This window comes from Sphaeramia orbicularis, chromosome 8, assembly GCF_902148855.1.
Source record: "Sphaeramia orbicularis chromosome 8, fSphaOr1.1, whole genome shotgun sequence".
NCBI lineage: Eukaryota > Metazoa > Chordata > Actinopteri > Kurtiformes > Apogonidae > Sphaeramia > Sphaeramia orbicularis.
The window spans coordinates 42,474,008-42,488,486 of record NC_043964.1 but is presented as its reverse complement, the minus strand read 5'-3'; the positions used below and the strand labels follow the sequence as shown (position 1 = coordinate 42,488,486).

General features: G+C 41.5%; 2 protein-coding genes across 8 annotated transcripts; both read right to left on the bottom strand.

Annotated features, from left to right (window-relative positions):
- Positions 1 to 465: 465 nt before the first annotated feature.
- On the bottom strand, positions 466 to 3,421 carry LOC115423579 (uncharacterized). Its single transcript, XM_030140457.1, has 2 exons — positions 3,242 to 3,421; positions 466 to 2,747 (listed from the first exon to the last, which is right to left on the bottom strand). Exons 1-2 carry the CDS (start codon positions 3,261 to 3,263, stop codon positions 763 to 765), a joined length of 2,007 nt encoding a protein of 668 aa, XP_029996317.1. The 5' UTR covers positions 3,264 to 3,421; the 3' UTR covers positions 466 to 762.
- A 54-nt stretch (positions 3,422 to 3,475) lies between these two features.
- On the bottom strand, positions 3,476 to 13,450 carry ccdc134 (coiled-coil domain containing 134). Of its 7 annotated transcripts, XM_030140495.1 has the most exons (8): positions 12,576 to 12,672; positions 12,056 to 12,121; positions 9,661 to 9,794; positions 9,386 to 9,507; positions 6,615 to 6,699; positions 6,028 to 6,209; positions 4,998 to 5,069; positions 3,476 to 4,723 (listed from the first exon to the last, which is right to left on the bottom strand). In XM_030140495.1, exons 3-8 carry the CDS (start codon positions 9,761 to 9,763, stop codon positions 4,598 to 4,600), a joined length of 690 nt encoding a protein of 229 aa, XP_029996355.1. In that variant the 5' UTR covers positions 9,764 to 9,794; positions 12,056 to 12,121; positions 12,576 to 12,672; the 3' UTR covers positions 3,476 to 4,597. The 7 variants fall into 7 exon arrangements, with proteins under 7 accessions (XP_029996355.1, XP_029996351.1, XP_029996352.1 ...); XM_030140491.1 differs by lacking the exons at positions 12,056 to 12,121; positions 12,576 to 12,672 and adding an exon at positions 13,188 to 13,450; XM_030140492.1 differs by lacking the exons at positions 12,056 to 12,121; positions 12,576 to 12,672 and adding an exon at positions 13,188 to 13,450 and having other exon boundaries at positions 9,661 to 9,791.
- Between the last annotated feature and the right edge of the window lie 1,029 nt (positions 13,451 to 14,479).

Sequence of the window (14,479 nt, the reverse complement as noted above, 5' to 3'; positions counted from 1 at the left end):
GATTTATGCAGTTCAGTGTCCAGGTTTCAAGGCTCAGTGTGAAGAGATTACAAGGTAAAATAACAACCTTAGATAAATGAACTTTATATATATATATATATATATATATATATATATATATATATATATATATATATGTATATATATATATATATATATATATACAGGGGTTGGACAAAATAATGGAAACACCTTCACCTCAGGATGATAATGCCCCAATCCATACAGCTAGAATTGTTAAAGAATGGCATGAGGAACATTCTAATGAAGTTGAGCATCTCGTATGGCCGGCACAGTCCCCAGACCTACACCATATTAAATTATATTTTGTTGATTTTTTAAGGTGTTTCCATTATTTTGTCCAACCCCTGTATACATACATACATATATACATACATATATATATATATATATATATATATATATATATATATATATATATATATATATATATATATATATATATATATATAGTTTAAGAAGCAAAGTTTAAGTGTGATACGATGGCATACTTCCCACTGACTATGAATCCGCCAACACAGCAGTGCATATATCACTGGGGACATTCATCACCCTGAAAAACAGTTCCAACCACCACTTTAAATCACAATTCAACCTTCATTTTATTTATTAAATGTGACTTTATAAGCCTATTATACCGCTTTGCCCATCAGATATGGATCCTTGAGACAATTTTATACCTTATTAAGTAAAGATTTTACTATTAATTCTATTATTTAATCTTGAAACTCTGACTGAAGCCTATTTGTTCCAGTAGATTTCATAGGACTTCCTCTCTGAGTAACTGGTTTCTGTTGTTCCTGTGCCACTCCTGACTTTTTCCTTTATCACCTTTACTACCAGACCACCAGCCAGAGCGATGCCTGCTGCGGCTTTGCCAATATCAGCCACTGCATTCAGGATGCGGGTCGTTGTTGAAACAGTACCCCAGGGGTCTGACATGGCTCTGGTGGCGGCTGAGGCCATACTGGGTCCTGTAATCCCACACAGGGCACCAGCAGACCCGGTCATTGCTGGGACACTTGCAACCATCTCCTGAGCTACAGCTGCTCCTGTTGCAGGAGCTGCAACACCTGCCGTTCCACTTGCTACAATGGCCACTGCATGCTGCCCTGCAGCTGAGGCTAGACTAGCATTAGCTGCCCCTGCTGCAGCATCAGCCCCACTAAGGGTTGCTGTGCTCAAAGCTGCTCCTTCTAGAGCTGCGCCTAAAGCAGCACCAGCTCCCAAGGTGCTTCCCACTCCTGCTGCCACACCCACTGCCGAAGCCCCTATGATGCTAACCTGCTCAAGGGCATCTAGAGCTCCCGCTCCAGGACTGGCAGCCTCGGTGCCAGCAATGGCTCCCACAGACCCGCCAAAAACGCCACCTGTAGCTGCTCCAAGAGCCACTGCAGTTTTCCCTGTGGCTGCTGCCACTATGGCTCCCACTGCTTTCCCAACACCTGTACCTCCAGTCACTGATGCACAAGCTAGCTGGCTTGCAGCAAAACCGACTGAGTTTCCCACTAGAGAAGCCCCAGCTGCGGCTGCTAAAGGTGCAGCTGCCCCAAACACGGCCCCCACTGCCATACCTGTGGCGCCGGCGGCCACCAGGATCTTGACTCTCTCCAGTACCTTGGGAGAGAGTGCAGCCTCCCTTCTCAAACGGGTCAGTGATGAGCGGAGAGCCTGGCGTCGGCTGACCACCCTACCACTGCCCCTACGCCTGTCTCTGAGCTGCTCTCTCAGAAAGCTGAAACCCCTGTTTCTGCTCTCTTCTGTCCATCTCTCCACCCTAAAATCCTCTTCATTCATTTTCTCCACATCCCTTTTACTGAGCTTTCGTGAACTACTTTCACTGCTCTCTGTCCCTTTAGACTCAAGGTCACACTTCTGTTGTTTAGCTACTTTGGCCTGTTCCTCCTTTCTGCCTTCTTGTTCTTCACCCTCTGCTTGTCCTCGCTCCCTCAACATCTTTTTCTCCTCTTCCCTGATGGCAGCCTCTGCCTCTAAAAACATTGCATTGGTATAATATCCTGTTTTAGTCTGCTTTACCATCTTGTCAACCTTCATCAAGAGTTCTTTAACCTGTGCTGAGTTACTGGGGTCTTTGTTGTTGAGTACATGGTACCTTCCCCCACACCTGTCAATAAGAGCCTTAAGCTTAGTAGGTGCCGTCTCATCTAGGTACTTTTCAATCTCTAAGCCCTCCAGGTCATCACCCCTCGTAAAAACAACAACAGTGTGGTTACAGACTGCATCCTCACCGAATATCTTGGCCATTTCACAAACAGCCTGGTTCTCATTGTCTGAGTAACGACCAATTGGCACCACCAGGAGGAAAGCATGAGGGCCAGGTGCAGAAAGAGACACACATTTAGCTATCTCTGCATGAATCTGCTCCATACTGAGGTGAGTGTCCCCAAAACCTGGCATGTCAACTACCAGGACTCTCCTCATAACCCTCCTCTTCCTCCTGCATGTGGAAGCCACAGCATCTTCCTCCTCCACTAGCTCTGTGCTTCCCTGCTCACAGATCTGGGTGATGGAGCTGGCACTGATCTGTGACAGAAACTGCCTCCGGCCCAAGATGGTGTTTCCAGAAGCACTCTTGCCAGATCCAGTCTTTCCAACGAGGACCAGTCTGAGTTCTTCGTTCCATCTGCTTTCAGAGTCATCTTCTTCCCTCTCAGTCTCCATATGATCTGGCTCTGTTCCGTTTTCCTCGTCCAATAATGGAAAATCTGCCAGAAAACAGAAATTGGTTTTAACTTAGTGAGACAAATGTATCATGGTTTCTAGACTATTACACTATAAATAGTCAACCTACAGTAACTGACAAAGAGCAAGACTCCGGTCTTCTTCAGCGAGGGTTGAATTAATAGTTTAAGGTTTTAACATGAGGGATAAACCGTCCAGTAAACTCTGTGTTTCTCACGAATGTTCCTCAAACAAAACACACAAACTGAACAGGTTAGCTAGAAAGTTAGCTGAGAAATAAGCTATTATGTGCTAAGTTCGCGGCTGAGAATACGCAGTAATGCAAATCTCAGACACTACAGATAAACCAAAAGACTTAGAGATCAAGAAATAACCCAAAGTGCTATGCTATGAGAAGGTAGTTGTTAGCGAAGTTGTTTAGCCCGTAAGTGAATGCTGTAACTGCTAACAATATTAGTTAGCATGTTAGCATTAGCCGCTACGAAAGAGCAACTGTCAGGGCATGAGATGATCTTACCCAGGTTCACGTTATTGGACATTTCTCAGGGTAAATAAGAAAATCTTCCGTTTCTGCATTCAGTGTTCCGTCTTCATCGTCCTGTGAATGCAGCTGGACCTACACATGAGCCTCTGACTCAACTTTTTGGAGCCCAAAACATAAACAAAAACACCACCCCTAACTTCAGTTGGACTTTGGTCTGGTTTCGAGGCTGCCTGCCCCCTGTTGGCTGATCAGACACATTCAAACACATTTACCTATGAGAGTAACTTTATTTCATTAAATTTGATAACAAAATGGCTTGTTCATTCTGCAGCAAAGATATTCTTTCTCTGAATATACATATAATTTTATAACAGTCGTAATACTATTCCAAAATTACATTAATCTCAACCCCATAGATCTAAAACAGTAAAATGTCAATATACAGCAAAGAAAATGTTCACCGAAACCAAAAATAAAGTGTAAGGGTGAAAGTGGACATATTGTGTTTCTTGCTGACAGGTTTTACCGAAAATAATTCTTAACTATTTGTCATTAAAGTGAGATACCAAAAGGGGAGAGTGTATTTTAAAAAAAAAAGAGGTCAGATATGTTAAATGAAAATTCAGAGATCTGTGATACTAACAAAGTAGAAATACTTTTTTTTTTTAAAAATCAAAAAACAAAAAAAAAAAAATTAAATGTAAAATGCATCCTTTCAGCTTGAGCAGCAATAAGAACATATATTTGCCTATTCACACACAGCTTAGAAATATCCAAGAAATCCCAGTTCTTGGAAAACAAAAAGAATCTAAAATAACAAAACAAAAAACAAACAATAAAACATTATATCTCATCACCATATCATTAGCTGAACTTCAAATACGCTTTTAATGAAGTGACGTTGAACTTATGTTTGGCAACAACAGGTATTTAAAGCAAATGAGTTTCAGACATTAATTTAGACTACACACAATACATTGGGATTTGCAAAGTTTTGAAGCAAATTTATTATACTAAAAGGATTTGTGTTCAAAAGTACCTTTAAGTAATCCTTATCAAAAAAGAGTTTCCCTCATTAACTCCTTCTCCGCAGATGCCTTTTACCTCGAGTTGATTTTCAAATTATAAATCACTGTGGGAGGACAGCAACTCAGGCCTTTGTCCAAATGACTAACCTCCACTCTACTCATTTTGTGTCACATTGAAAGTTACTCTCCCGTTTTGAACTGAGCACCTGGCTTTTGTATAGGTTGATGACAGCTCTTCTTTTCTCCACTGTCATTAGAGTCTACAAGTCAAGCCAGCTCTTGTGGACTGTGCGTATGCTCCTCTTTCTCTGCCTCCTGCTGTTTCTTCTTCTCTGCGCTCTGTAAGCATCAAGGTGCAGCGCTATAGCTCTGTGCGGGAGCGGGAAATACGAGGGCCTTTCCGGATTTCTTTCCTTTTCTCTTCCTTCCTCCTCCTCTTCTCCTCCTCCCTCAGGATCTTTTGGAAAGCCTCTGCAGTGTGAAGCACCTGAAGGAGAAGAGGCATAACAGTTCAAAGCTCTCTGTCAACACTGCGCTTTTTCTGTAAACAGCATAATAAAGTAAACATCTGTGAGTGCGTATCCCTCTGACATTTCATTGTGCAGGGAGTGTCTAGGATGTTAGAAAGTGTTAAGTGGGTGAATACTAGAGGCTGCAAAAAGGAGATTAGTGGGCCATCTGAATACTGATGGGTGACGGAATGTTATTACGTGTGATGATGGTGATGCAGTTTGACAACAAGGTGTGTGCAGCTTACTTACATCGTCTCTCTCTGTGCGGTAGGGGTTTATAAAGTCTGGGGATTTCTCTGTTATTCCCAGTTCCTGTGACATCTGAGAGAGGAGCAGAATAGACAAATGACACCCAGTCACAGTGCTTATTTTGCAAATATAAAAAGAACTGTTTCAGCTGCTTTTTTTATACACTTTGACTGAAATTGAGAGGAGAGGATCAAAAACTAAAAGTGAGGTAACAAAGGCAAAAGTGTAGGCTGAATGCACACTTTAAGGGCTCTAACTGCTGCAGCAAGCTCAGAATTAATCCACTATATAATCCTCTTGGCACATTGCAAAGGTCACAGATTAATCCTGCAAGGATTTTGTTCATTAACCTACACATTAAACAGGGAGCACATGTGGAGTTAAGTTTAATTCTTCAAAATCTTAAAAGAACACAATATATCTGATGCATCTGGTGCCAAATATTGCAGGTATTTGGGGGTAGCGAGGATGAATTATACACTCGCATGAAAACAAACTGCATTATTATCTATATACAACCTGTAGTAATTGTTATTTCAATGCAGAAGGTGCAGTATATCAGGTACTATATTGAATTGTGCATTAGTTTTGAACAATGTTCAGTGTTCAGCACTCAATTGAGTCAATTACTTCCTTTCAGCAAAATGGGATGACTCATCCTGCACTAATTAACTGCTCATTCATACAGTAACTGGCAGAAAGAAACTAAATGGATCCAGTTAGAATATTCTCAAGCCATGAAAACCTTACGAGTAAACACAGACTCAAAGGATTACATTTTTATATTCTCCATGTTTGCTTTTCACCTCAGTGTGATCCACTTTTTCAGCGTTCCTCTCAGCTAAAAAAACATTTCTGATTATCTATTCTGCATGGCATCTCGCAAATATTTTCTCAACTCAGCAAGCTTTATAGTCGGCATGAAACCTTTTCAACGCCACAAGTGCTGAAGGCATCAGTAGACTGATCAATACAACCATTGACAGGTAGCATTCATTTGGAAAATAGATGTGGAAGGTTTTTATCTTACTAATGTGAGGACGTGTTGGTGTGCTCCTCCTGTGAAAACACCCGTTTGGTTACAGAAATTCAGACCCCAGCGCAGTAGACCGCCCCAGTCAGCGTTCCGGTCATAGTAGTGGTGGACAATGCGGGGAAAACGCAATGCTACATCGCCGAAAAAAGCTGTGTTCTCCACCACATGGGAGTAAGCTGTGAAGATTGTACAGAGGAAAGCAGGTTGGTTAAATACAGAAAAGTAATCCTTATGGACACAGACGCTGAAGATATGTGTGCCAACAAAACACACACACTGATAAAGAAAACAAAGAGTTTGTGGTGCTTCTCCAGCAATTTCCAGATAACTCAAATGTAGTAGGGGATGTATAAGCAGACATTCCTGACATGACAGAACCTGTTATTTTTGCCCAAAAGAGGATGAGAGATAGACAGGATGACGGACAGAGGTTGATTTTTTGAGACGGCTGACAGAGCACAGGGCAGACCAGCAGAGGTGAGACTGAGCTACACAGTAGAGATGCTGCTCGATAAAAGTGTCTTATATAAGAAGAGCATGAGCTGCTGATGAAACAGCTGAGGCATAAAAGTGTATCACACCTTCTTTGATCTTATCGTCCATGGGGAAGGGGTCATCAGGCTGCATGTTGGCTGCAACCAGGATTTGTCTGGAGTCCTCCAACACCTTAAAACATGAGAACAGTGGCTCAGTATTGCTTTTTTATTCATTTTCAGTATGTGCTGTGAATGGAAGCAGCTGGGGTTATAGAGGTGAACACAAAGAAGTCAATAACCATACTTACACCGATGTTTCTGAGTGATGATGTCCTGCAGTTACATTTACTGCTAATTTGTTTGCACTCTTTAGTTTAGCATATTGGAATTCTCTAAACCAGGGGTGCCAAAAATATGGCCCGCCAAAGACAGCAATCCAGCCCACAGGATGAGTTTTTGAAATGTAAAAATTACACCGAGGACATTAACAATTGAGGATGTCCAAATTATTTCAGTTCAGGGGCAACATACAGGCCAATTGAAGTGAAATGGGTTGGACCAGTAAAATAATAACATAATCTATCATAAATAATGAGAACTCCTGATTTTTCCTCTTTGTTTTAGTATTAAAAAAAGTAAAAAAAAACAAAACATGAATTTACAAAACGGAATAATATGAACCATATTCAACCTAAAATGTCTTAAGAAAAATAACTGTAATTTTAACAATATTCTGCCTCTTGCTAAATAAATATTTTATGTCTTTGAAGATCCACTGTGATCTGTAAGCTGTAATGCACATGTGTAATTGATGAGATGAGGGATAATATTGTTAAAAATACACTTATTTTTGTTAAGAAATTTCAGGTTGTTGGTGGATGGTCATGTTATTCACATTTTTTAAAAGATAGTTCGTAAATGTAAACATTTTCATGATGTAATTTCACTTTTTTACTCTAAAACATACAGAAAAGTCTGGAGTTGTCATTATTTAGAGGTTATGATGTTACTATTTTATTGATCCAATCCACTTGAGATCATATTGGGCTGAATGTGGCCCCTGACCTAAAATGAGTTTGACATCCATGCTCCAGACCTTATTAACAGGGGACATTTTGGCTTATATTCACAAGTAAAACACAGATGATCCTTACATTAATGATGGATCTGTTCCACTTAAGTGTCCCAGAAAGCCATGCAAGTGAGGCAGCCTGCATGCTCCAAAAGCCTGGAACTGAGGCGCCCATGTGGACTGTGGCTGTTATGAGTTAAAGGAGCAACAACAGTGTGTTTTCTGCCTTCATTTATCAAAAACTCTATCCTGAAAAGGCGGTATTATTTGTTAACACAAAATACAACTGAGGATGGTGGTGAAAGAAATATTCAAAGCCTTTATTTAAGTAAAAAAAAAACAAAAAAAAAAAAACTTGAGTGCATTAAAAATAAGCATCAGTATATGTATCATCAGCAAAATGTACTTAGAGCTGCAGTGCTTGATAGGTTTTCAGTGCCACTGAGCAAAAATCAATGTGATCCAATATGTGACTTCTTTGGAAAATCTATGAGACACAGCCTTTGGTTCATCACAGGTGTTTTAAGACAAGTAGGGGGGTAAATATGGGGTTGACTGCTGGAATTACCAATTGCTAGTCAGGTTCTATCAGGTGTGACTATTCAGCTCTATAGATCACCACAGAGGCTTGGGAAAGTTGATGGGTGAGTTATCTGTATATACTTGTCTTTCCATTTGGACCAAGAAGAGAGAGCTGCAGAAAGAAGGAATGTATTTACATATTATGGTGTTTTTACCCCTGATTTCTTCCCCATCAGTGCAAGGGATGCTGTGTTTGAAGACATTTTACCACTACATTACAACCAAAGCCCTAACTCTGTCCTTTAAGAACCTCACATCTATTTTCAGCTTTGTGATGATGCATTTTCCAACTCAATACAGAAAGTTCTAGAAGGTTTATTTAGCTTAAGAAGGAGAAATTTCCACCACTCATATCCTTAAGCTTATCACAAGTATCCAAAATGAACATATTTGGAGAAAATATGTGATTCTCACTGGCCAGGAAGAAAGGAGTTGAAGAACTGAATCTGAAAAGAAAGATGTCAGATGAGTACAAACTACAGAATTTGCCACTGAGTTGTAGAATATTAAACTTCATTAAATTGGCATACTTATACACGACGCTTGAGTACAAGTATTTTATATTCCACCATTGTTGGAGATGATGTCACGTCAGGTTTACAAGGACATATAGCTCACAATAAGTGTTTAGATAATAACGTTACACAAGGAGAGGTATTTCAAACCTGTCCAACCATGGGGCTGTTTATTACTCGTGTCAGGAAGAATCACTGCATACACGGTTGCATTTCCACAGCCAATATTTCACACTTTGTCACACTGCGCTTTACATTTAAAATATGTCAGCTGATATTAAACAGTAAGTGCAGTGTTCCTTGGGGTGGTATACATATAAGCATCCTATCTCACTCAGACGTGCACAGCGGGGCAGAAATGCTGACAGTGAATTTCAGCAGCTGAAAGTTGACTATGCTGGTCGTCCTTGAAAGGCAAGCAGATAGATACATAGATAACCGTCCTAAGTGAAAGTGAGACGTATTGTAAAAGCAAAGCTCAGAGTGGAATGTGAGTGAGAGGCACTGAATTAACATTAGAATCAGTGCGAAGAAATATGCTGATGAATGTAATGACTGGATTTTAAAGCCTGTGATTCTCTGTTGGGCTTTGAGTCTTATCCTTCAATCTGCCAAGAACACAAGGAGGTGAAGCTCTTAGAAGTTGTTTTTACTAGTGGCCTTGCTTCCCTTCACCCACAAACTGTTGTGCCCATGTGACAGCCTACCTTGAAGAGTCCTTTGAGCATGATGTCTATAATCTTGTACTGCTGGTTGATGTCGTTCAGCTCAACCAAATTCTTAAGCGCGTTCAACTGATCCTTCCTTTTGGTCTCGAACAGTCGCTTGTCTGATAAGAGGAGGTCAGGAGGACACAAGATCTCACATGAACGTTCACCCACACACCCATCTGTCACACACAATCGTATTCATAATCATGCCTCTACAGACCCTCTGACGCTGCCTGTGAATACAGTAGCGGGTCTCTGCAGCAGAAGGATACATATCTCCAGGTTGGAGTCATGTCTTGATCGGTGCATGTCCGTATCTGCTGAGCTCAAGGCAGCGGCAGCGAGTGCCAGGACCACTGCAAACATATTCTGCATGGTCAGCAGGGGGCAGCAGAGAGGCACTCTTCTGTAACAGAAATGATAAGCAATTAGATGTGTTGTTGAATACATTAATATTGATACAGTAATTTTGGTTTGGATTCGTGGTCCCAGAGAGAAGCAAAACTCAATTAAAACTTTCTTTTACTATGATCTATACATTTAATCTGATAAGGGATAAAGGCATCTCACTTTAGAAGATGGTGAGTTTTTAAAAAATAATTTTCTTATTCATGAAGACATTTTTTTTCCTCTCTCTGCTGTGGTACTTTTGGAACATGTGAAACAGGGAGGTATGCTGGGAATAAGTGGTCAATATGGAACAGCAAAGGGTAAATGGAATTCAAAGGGGGGCTCCTTATGTTCTTTTTAAAAGACACATCTGATGTCTGGCACTTGAATAATCCTCAGAGGAACTTTTTACAGTTTCTGTATCAGACTTGCTCTCTGCTCTGCTTCTCTTGTTCCCCACCCCTCTGGTCTCTCCATCCTCAGCAGTCGTCCTCTTCAGGATTTTCATTCGGCTGCAACTTCCTTCCCCTCAGAGGTTTTTATTCATTTGAAAAAAAGATGGATGAGGGGGAAATGAAAGCGAGAACATAAATAAAACAGCTAAAAATAGATGCTCATCAAATGAAAATTTGATGAAAGCCAAAATTTTTAAGAAAACATTAGCAGAAAACAGAGGTAACTAGAGGCAGGAGACAAGGTTGATGAAAAGCAACAAGACAATAATAACAACAACAAAAAACTAAATCATACAATTCATGCATAATTTAGCAAGGGCTCCATCAATTATACTATCAGTGGGATGCAGAGGGGGTACTGGGGCTTGGCTGTGGGAAGTGGGAAAGACTGTAAGAAGCAGGACGACGAGAGCAAAGAGCGAGAAGGCAAAACCCTGCGGGAAACAACAGCTTTTCTGGTGAATATTTCATCTACAACTGCCAAGACACAGTAATAAAACTAAAAGACGTAAAGATAGAGGATCGAGTGCAAGATAGAAGGGAAGTACGAGGCTGTGCAAGATGATAATGAGCACCAGGGACTTGATTTTGAACTGATGGAATTAATCTTTACAAGCCTGGCTGCCGATTCTTGAATCTAAAGGGCTAGGAAGCGAGCAAACGTCTTGGAGTGTGAATGTTAATTTCAGTTGGATGAGGCCCCTTGAGCGTCTCATAAATTACAGGGAAAAAGCATATGCTCTTAGATATATAGTGCACAATTCTTCCTCATAGTTGTGATAGTGTGACCTAAAGGGTGATCATTCTGTGCTGAAACTTTGGTTTATACAGCATGTCCTGGCCGGCAGCAGGGGACTACCCTCATGGAGGTTTTTCCTGACAGCAGCAGTTACTTCTGTTTTAAGTGGTGGCCTCTGTCCTCTCAAAGTCTCTTACTTAAAAATAAAACTTTTTTCCTTACATCGTCAGCAGAAACAAGTGTTTTTGAACAGCCAGCTGAGTGAAGACAATGTTCGATTAAGGCCAATTTGTGCATTCTGAGAACATCTTTTGGGTGGCTTCCCAGCTTTCTGAGAAATGCTGCACTAAATATCCTTAAGTGCTGGTCGAAAGCCTCCATATTTCTTAATAACAGCCAAAGAAAGGAGGCCTTGTCTCTCTCGCAGCAGCCGCTCGCCGGATCTTTTTGATGTTCCTATGTGCTTCTGAGCATGCAGTCCTGTAGCAATGACAGATATTTATGAGCAAAAAGGTTATACTGCTGGCACAATTTAATGCAGCCAACAAAGACATTCAGCAGTCAGTTTTCATGCAAACTGCTGAGATATTAAGAAGTAGTGTAAGAGAGACATTAAGGATGGATCAGTCATTTCTAATGTGGCATGGGCAGCACAGGAATGAGTCTAAATGCATCCATTAACTGTAAGCATGCGACTCTAATTACAGAGGGATAGTCAGTGAAAAAGAAGAAGTCCAAGGAGAACCTAGTGGTAACTGTGAGATCAGATTACACATGAGCTAATGGCAATGACTGCAATGCCCTGCACAGAGCAGAACAATCTGAGGACAGAAATGTTCATTTCAACCGCCCCTTAAACCGCACACAGGGCTGCATGGGGAGACACGACAACCTTAACAAATACACGGCTAACACACTCCAACATCCACCTGGGTGATTTCTGCCTGTGGTCATGACAACAGGCGCATCCCCACATCCCCCACAGCACATACAGTAACAACATGAGGACACTGCACATACTATAGGTCAGTGTGGGAACGCATGCAACACAGCAGCTCTATAGAGAACACCTTTCAGACTCACATTCTCCCCTTCTGGATGCTGGACTGACTGGGCTTCCCCTCTGGCGGGTCCCTGTGATGTTCAGTCCTAAAGGTGGGATGGCCCTGTTTAAGACTTAGTCTGTCCCTATAGTAATTCAAGTTGAGTGAGAGGTGTGTGTGTGTGTGTGTGCGCGCGCGAGACTGGGAGGTCTGAAAAAAGCAATGTAGTTCTTGCTGAATCTGTGTAAGCCCACGTAAATCTCTTGGCCAGGGGAGATTTTCCTCTTCTGCCAACAACAATCTCCCGTGGCAGAAGAGGCTGCAGTTTGATTTCCTGTGTGCAAGACTCTTGTTCCAGCTTTGTCAGATAAGTAGGCTACCATATCTAATCAAACTACAGACCTGTGAAGATAGCTGAAGTCCCTGAGGTGTGAAATCATGTAGCTGATATTCTAAGATGCCTTGCAAGGAAGGATGAGATAAACACAATCTCCAACCAAGAGCAAAAAAACTATTAACTAAGCAATACAGTGATGTTAATTTCAAGAGGCAAAACTGACCCCTGAGGTGAAAACAGCTCCTGAAAACAAGATGCCTGACAGACAGCTGGACGGGAGCAGGAGTGGATCCAGATTCCCTCCGGGGTGTGAGTCTGCTGTGGGAGGTTTGAGTTTCAAGGAGACGCACATCATCCTCCTGTTTCTCTGCTTCTATCTGTGAGGCTCTCCCTGTCATCATTCATGCAGAGGCACAGCCACGGACATGCGTAATGGTGATGATGATGGCTGTATCTGGATAAAGACTGTCATGTGGACCATCAATTACGGTTTGCTTAATTGATTGCATGGCCCCTACCTGACCCGCATTCCCTTCAGACGAGCGACAGTTTATCCACGATCAGAAGTTCATTTACTTCATTTTAACGCAGGAATTAGATGAAGCTTCGATGGAAAACGCATCGCACACGAGCAGCATCTTTGCAATAATGTATCAATTACTTGGATATAAGGTTTCGTGCATCCGAGAATCAACCAACCAAGTATTTAGAGTCGCTTTTTGACAAATCGACCCGCCAGTCACCGCAGATGTATCCGTATGTTCCAGCGGACAGTACGGAGCATCCAGCCGATACGGACCTGGACATGAAGCCGCAAAACTCGCGGATCACTCACCGTGTTGTAGCGTGAAACGGGCAGATTAGCTGGCAGCGTTTTCTCCAAAGTAGTGCCGTTTAACCTCTTTATTTCCGCGCCGAACGGTTGAGGTCAGCTCGCCGATAAGTGGGGACGGGACACTCAGTTTGTCCCCACTAGATCGTCAGGTGACAACTACGCGGAGGTGGAGGTGTTCATTTACATGCGGCTCTCGCTGCTCCACTCCGCCAGCGCCACGATCACACCGGCTGGCTCGCCTTGGACGAATGACAGCGAGCGGGGAATGAACGCGGAGGAGGATGTGGTTTCCGCACGGAAGATTTAGCGAGGGGCACCACCGGAGCGTGGGGTGCGTTCCGCTCCGATCAGTGGGCTTAATTATAGAAACATTTCCAGCCACGTTTAACATGCATTTTAATAAATAAATGAAGAAAATAGGGAAAATCAGAACATGTAATGTGAACTGCACATGTGGACCTGAATATTTAATTTATAATGTGTAAACTACAGCTGACTGTAAATGAAGCTGCACTGGAGGATGAACACTGCCGGCCACAAAAAACAAACTGTCATTGACATACAGGAGCAGAAATGCACCTGTCCTCTCTGAAAAGACAAATGATGTAAAACAAAAGTATGAATGAGTTTTAATAGACCGTTTATGAAAAATAATAGGATCCCTATGGATATTTTAACCTTTCATTATCACAGACTGTAACTGCAAACTATTTGCAGCCATTCAGAGCAAACACATGTGCTGCTTTAACTGTAGAATGAACAAAGAGAATGAAACGTAACTGCAAATTAACAAGGACTGGATTCCAATCGACCCTTAATTCAAGGATTCATTAAGAATATTTAGTTTTTTTCTACCTTTTCCCGTTTATCTTGCATGACCATGGGGCTCTTGTATTTGCTTTGGGCTCAAATCTTAATGCAAGAATTATAATTTTTAATAATACACCAGGTTAAAGGGGTCCATGCTTAATTTTTAGCTCTCTGTTTTTAATATCACAGGAAAATTAGCATTGTAATTGAAATATTTGTAACTCAATCAATATTTAATCAAGTTTGGAAAACCAATTCAAATGGGATCTTCTGAAATTTAACTGAATCAGTTTTGGAAATCACTGTTAATACTCAGCCCTGAATCAACAATGAAACTAAGCAAGCTGATGAATTTCCAGACTTGGCTGAAACATCAGTTTGTTTTCAGTATAAAGTCAGTCAGACATATGTACATATTTCCAATACGCCTGGAGAATGGAGTTAAGGAATGTGCGGCGGAGGGTGAGACAAAAATCGATCAG

Bases quoted from the DNA above. Each gene is read 5' to 3' on its own strand.
- LOC115423579 (XM_030140457.1), bottom strand. From the start codon at position 3,263: ATGTCCAATAACGTGAACCTGG. The intron at 2,748-3,241 runs GTAAGATCATCT...GTTTTCTGGCAG, and splicing joins GTCCAATAACGTGAACCTGG to ATTTTCCATTATTGGACGAG.
- ccdc134 (XM_030140489.1), bottom strand. The intron at 6,210-6,614 runs GTGTGATACACT...CAATCTTCACAG, and splicing joins GGACGATAAGATCAAAGAAG to CTTACTCCCATGTGGTGGAG. The intron at 4,724-4,997 runs GTAAGTAAGCTG...CTTCTCCTTCAG, and splicing joins ACCGCACAGAGAGAGACGAT to GTGCTTCACACTGCAGAGGC.